The sequence below is a fragment of the Pseudochaenichthys georgianus genome, unplaced genomic scaffold, assembly GCF_902827115.2.
Source record: "Pseudochaenichthys georgianus unplaced genomic scaffold, fPseGeo1.2 scaffold_2230_arrow_ctg1, whole genome shotgun sequence".
NCBI lineage: Eukaryota > Metazoa > Chordata > Actinopteri > Perciformes > Channichthyidae > Pseudochaenichthys > Pseudochaenichthys georgianus.
Genome location: NW_027262862.1, coordinates 11,085 through 17,500, shown reverse-complemented (window position 1 = coordinate 17,500; position 6,416 = coordinate 11,085). Strand labels below are relative to the sequence as shown.

The 6,416-nt window shown below is 48.8% G+C and overlaps 1 protein-coding gene across 1 annotated transcript in view; it reads left to right on the top strand.

The window, feature by feature from the left end:
- The window catches only part of LOC117441956 (PEX5-related protein-like), a gene marked incomplete at its 5' end in the record, with an annotated part of 5,745 nt that extends 502 nt beyond the window's left edge, over window positions 1–5,243 (top strand). The window contains 3 exons of the mRNA XM_034077966.1: window positions 12–171; window positions 1,412–1,569; window positions 5,051–5,243. Of these exons, the coding sequence (XP_033933857.1) occupies window positions 12–171; window positions 1,412–1,569; window positions 5,051–5,243 (511 nt within the window). The remainder of the gene's footprint in view (window positions 1–11; window positions 172–1,411; window positions 1,570–5,050) is intronic.
- Window positions 5,244–6,416: the final 1,173 nt, after the last annotated feature.

The window sequence follows — 6,416 nt, the reverse complement described above, 5'->3', positions numbered from 1 at the left end:
TGTGTGTGCAGTCTGCAGGAGGTGCTGCTCCTCTTCCAGGACGCCTCTCTGATGAACCCTGACTCCGTGGACCCCGACCTGCAGACCGGCCTCGGCGTCCTCTACAACCTCAGCTCTGACTTCCAGAGAGCAGAGCTAGCATTCAGAGCAGCTCTGAGCTCCAGACCCCAGGTGCACACACACACACACACACACACACACACACACACACACACACACACACACACACACACACACACACATAAACACACACACACAGGTCATAGTGTAGTCATTAAAGGTCTCCTATTATACTATTTTTAGGCATATAATACAGGTCTCAGATATAAAGACATGTCTCTGAAGTGTCCTGCTCCAAACCCCAAACAGGTCCTTGTAGCCCCCCCCCTCTCTTCCAGCTGTTACTAAGGACATGTCTCTGAAGTGTCCTGCTCCAAACCCCAAACATGTCCTTATAGCCCCCCCCCTCTCTCCCAGCTGTTACTAAGGACATGTCTCTGAAGTGTCCTGCTCCAAACCCCAAACATGTCCTTATAGCCCCCCCCCTCTCTCCCAGCTGTTACTAAGGACATGACTCTGAAGTGTCCTGCTCCAAACCCCAAACAGATCCTTGTAGCCCCCCCCTCTCTCCCAGCTGTTGCTAAAGAGATGATTCTGGGTCTAAAGCTTTAAACTAAATTATTATAATAATAAAAAGAGAGGGGGCGGAGCTTATTCAGGAGAATTCTATTTCTGAAACAGGATGGAGCTCAAATCCTCTCTCTCTCAGGGTTACCACAAGGTGACTTCCTTTTGACTTCCTGCTTCTCCACACACACTCTCTCCAGCACAGGTTAGCTCTGAGTGCTAGCATGCTAATGTAAGCACAGACCATAATACTTCCAGAACACGTCTCATTGTTTCTGATAGCAACGTTTCTGATTGGCCCGTGGGCGTAAAGCCCGCCCACATTTTAGTAATAATAATAATAATACATTTCAATTTTTATAGCGCCTTTCACGAAACCCAAGGACGCTTTACAACGGGAAGTAACAAAACAAACAGTAATAATAATCATACAGATACATGAAGAAAACAAACGGGAACCGGTTTCTGAGAGCTGTGTATCAGGTGAGGCCAAAGGCCGAGTGAGCAGATGCTGTTTGAGGTGTTTTTGAAGGTGTCATGACACAGAAAATCTGGATCAGCTCCGTTGTTCCCCATTTTTAGAGATGTGGGTACGGAGGAGAAGAGAGAGGGGTTTGTTTCCTGACACTTTGAGAGTCTCCTGACACACCGGGGACACACGGGGACACACGGGGACACACCGGGGACACATGGGGACACATGGTGATGTAGAGAAGACATCACAAAGCGCATTGTGCATGATAGGAGACCTCTACACTGAGTGTAAAAGAGAACCTGCCCCCAGGACTACCTGCTGTGGAACCGTCTCGGGGCCACGTTAGCGAACGGGGACCGCAGCGAGGAGGCGGTGGAGGCCTACAGCCGGGCCCTGGAGCTGCAGCCTGGATTCATCCGCTCCAGATACAACCTGGGGATCAGCTGCATCAACCTGGGGGCCCACAGGTACTGTACCGTACCGTACTGTACCGTACCATACCATACCGTACCATACTGTACTGTACTGTACCATACCATACTGTACCATACTGTACCGTACCATACTGTACCATACCGTACCATACTGTACCGTACCATACTGTACCGTACCATACTGTACCGTACCATACCGTACCGTACCATACTGTACCATACCGTACTGTACCATACCGTACCGTACCATACTGTACCGTACCATACCGTACTGTACCATACCGTACCATACTGTACCGTACCATACTGTACCATACCATACTGTACCGTACCATACTGTACCATACCGTACCATACTGTACCGTACCATACTGTACCATACCATACTGTACCGTACCATACCGTACCATACCGTACCATACCGTACCATACTGTACCGTACCATACCGTACCATACTGTACCATACTGTACCGTACTGTACCATACTGTACCGTACCATACTGTACCGTACCATACTGTACTGTACCATACCGTACTGTACTGTACCATACCATACTGTACCGTACCATACCGTACTGTACCGTACCATACTGTACCGTACCATACCGTACCATACTGTACTGTACCATACTGTACCGTACCATACCGTACTGTACCGTACCATACTGTACCGTACCATACCGTACCATACTGTACTGTACCGTACCATACTGTACCATACCATACTGTACTGTACCGTACCATACTGTACTGTACCATACCGTACTGTACCGTACTGTACCGTACCATACCGTACCATACTGTACCGTACCATACTGTACTGTACCGTACCATACTGTACCGTACCATACTGTACTGTACCGTACCATACCGTACCGTACCATAATGTACCGTACCATACCATACTGTACCGTACCATACTGTACCGTACCATACCGTACTGTACCATACCGTACTGTACATACCATACTGCACCGTACCATACTGCACCGTACCATAGCATATTGTACCATACCATACCATACTGCACCGTACCATAGCATATTGTACCATACCATACTGTACCATACCGTACCATACTGTATCATACCATACTGTACCATACCCTACCATAGTGTACCGTACTGCACCGTACCATAGCATATTGTACCATACTGTACCGTACCATACCGTACCATACCGTACCATACTGTACCATACCGTTCCATACTGTTCCGTACCATACCATACTGTACATACCATACTGTACCGTACCATACTGCACTGTACCATACCATACTGTACATACCATACCATACTGCAATGTACCATACCATACTGTACCGTACCATACCATACTGCACCGTACCATACCATACTGTACCATACCATACTGCACTGTACCATACTGTACCATACCATACTGCACCATACCATACTGCACCGTACCATACCATACTGTACCATACCATACTGCACTGTACCATACTGTACCATACCATACTGCACCATACCATACTGCACTGTACCATACCATACCATACTGTACCATACCATACTGCACTGTACCATACTGTACCGTACCATACTGCACCGTACTGTACCGTACCATACCATACTGTACCGTACCATACCATACTGCACCGTACCGTACTGCACCGTACCGTACCACCATACTGTACCGTACTGTACCATACCATACCGTACTGTGCCGTACCATACCATACTGTACCATACCATACTGTACCATACCATACAGTACCATACCATACTGTACCATACCATACTGTACCGTACCATACCATACTGCACCGTACCATACCGTACCATACCATACTGTACCATACCGTACTGTGCCGTACCATACTGTACCATACCATACTGCACCGTACCATACAGTACCATACCATACTGTACCATACCATACTGTACCGTACCATACCATACTGCACCGTACCATACCATACTGTACCATACCATACTGCACTGTACCATACCATACTGCACCATACCATACTGCACTGTACCATACCATACTGTACCATACCATACTGCACTGTACCATACTGTACCGTACCATACTGCACCGTACTGTACCGTACCATACCATACTGTACCGTACCATACCATACTGCACCGTACCGTACTGCACCGTACCGTACCACCATACTGTACCGTACTGTACCATACCATACCGTACTGTGCCGTACCATACCATACTGTACCATACCATACAGTACCATACCATACTGTACTATACCATACTGTACCGTACCATACCATACTGCACCGTACCATACCGTACCATACCATACTGTACCATACCGTACTGTGCCGTACCGTACCATACAGTACCATACCATACTGTACCATACCATACTGTACCGTACCATATCATACTGTACCATACCATACCATACTGTACCGTACCATACCATACTGTACCGTACCATACAGTACCATACCATACTGTATCATACCATACTGTACCGTACCATACCATACTGCACCGTACCATACAGTACCATACCATACTGTACCGTACCATACCATACTGCACCGTACCACCATACTGTACCGTACTGTACCATACTGCGCCGTACCATACCATACTGCACCGTACCATACAGTACCATACCATACTGTACCGTACTGTACCCTACTGCACCGTACCATAGGATGATACTTTAATGGTCAGATCAAGTCTGAGGTGCTCCTTGCATCCCAGCAGCTCCATGTGTGACACCAACAGACACACATCAAGACACACGAGAAACAAACATGGAACATCACAGCAGCATCAGAGAGAGACGCTCAAAGAGACTTCAGCGTGAGCACGAGTTGGTCCGCCATAAACGTAAAAAAAATCTGTAAAAGGTGTGTTGGTTTATGATCACATTTGTATATGATAATATAGGAAGTCAACAGATATCACCCGGCTCTAAAGCGGAGAGACCTTTCAGATTGAGCAATAACTGTCATATGAGAAGAATACGGATCGAATGACAGAGTTTTGTTCTTACAACTTTTTTTATCATAAATATTTTATGTAATTTTCATTTTCCAGGAATCTCAACAGAAAAGGTTTGGCCTGACTAAAACATTTCTATTGTTAAATAAATTAAAACCATTCACAGTTAAGAATCAGATATTAATTATTCATGCAATAAATAATTGCAAACGTCTCACTTATTCTAAGAATGGACTCAACCCACCAAGGATTTCTTCTCAAATAATCAGGATATTACGTTTGAAAACACTCATCTCTCTCAGATTAATGTGGTCGGGGTTTTTTTCTTCTTTGCGAAACGCCGCTGTGTCAAATGTCCCTCTTGGGTTGCCATACGTAGCGGTCCAATAGGAGGAACAACGCACGCTGCGCAGTGCAAATCTAATATACCATATTCCAATTACTTGTACATAGACTCTCCTTGCAATATTTCTATTCTATTTTATCTGTTTTATTGTGGGTTTTTTTCATTGACATATCTACACTGTAGCTACATCTGATGACGTGTGTTTCCTGTCCTGCAGGGAGGCGGTCAGTAACTTCCTGTTGGCTCTGAGCCAGCAGAGGGCGGATCAGCGCTGCAGTCAGCAGCAGATGTCCGCCAACATCTGGGACGCCCTGAGGATCGCCGTCACCACCATGGACCGGCCCGACCTGAGTGAGGCCGCCGAAGCCCGGGACCTGGACCTCTTGATGGGGGCCTTCCACCTGGTCTGATGGGGACTTCCACCTGGTGTGATGGGGCCTTCCATCTGGTCTGATGGGGCCTTCCATCTGGTCTGATGGGGGCCTTCCATCTGGTCTGATGGGGGACTTCCATCTGGTCTGATGGGGGACTTCCACCTGGTCTGATGGGGCCTTCCATCTGGTCTGATGGGGCCTTCCATCTGGTCTGATGGGGGACTTCCATCTGGTCTGATGGGGGCCTTCCATCTGGTCTGATGGGGCCTTCCATCTGGTCTGATGGGGGCCTTCCATCTGGTCTGATGGGGGCCTTCCACCTGGTCTGATGGGGACTTCCACCTGGTGTGATGGGGCCTTCCATCTGGTCTGATGGGGGCCTTCCATCTGGTCTGATGGGGGACTTCCACCTGGTCTGATGGGGGCCTTCCATCTGGTCTGATGGGGGCCTTCCATCTGGTCTGATGGGGACCTTCCATCTGGTCTGATGGGGGCCTTCCATCTGGTCTGATGGGGGCCTTCCATCTGGTCTGATGGGGGCCTTCCATCTGGTCTGATGGGGGCCTTCCACCTGGTCTGATGGGGACTTCCACCTGGTGTGATGGGGCCTTCCATCTGGTCTGATGGGGGACTTCCACCTGGTCTGATGGGAGCCTTCCACCTGGTCTGATGGGGGCCTTCCATCTGGTCTGATGGGGGCCTTCCATCTGGTCTGATGGGGGCCTTCCATCTGGTCTGATGGGGCCTTCCATCTGGTCTGATGGGGGCCTTCCATCTGGTCTGATGGGGGCCTTCCATCTGGTCTGATGGGGACCTTCCATCTGGTCTGATGGGGGCCTTCCATCTGGTCTGATGGGGCCTTCCATCTGGTCTGATGGGGGCCTTCCATCTGGTCTGATGGGGACCTTCCATCTGGTCTGATGGGGCCTTCCATCTGGTCTGATGGGGCCTTCCATCTGGTCTGATGGGGACCTTCCATCTGGTCTGATGGGGGCCTTCCATCTGGTCTGATGGGGCCTTCCATCTGGTCTGATGGGGCCTTCCATCTGGTCTGATGGGGCCTTCCATCTGGTCTGATGGGGACCAAGGACATGCCTGTGATGGAAACGTCTGGATCAATGGAGACTCCGAGAGACACGAGAGAGCAGGAGCTTTGATGGAAACACTGAGGGTTTATTTGGAGCTTCGGCCGGAGAATTCCCGAGACAT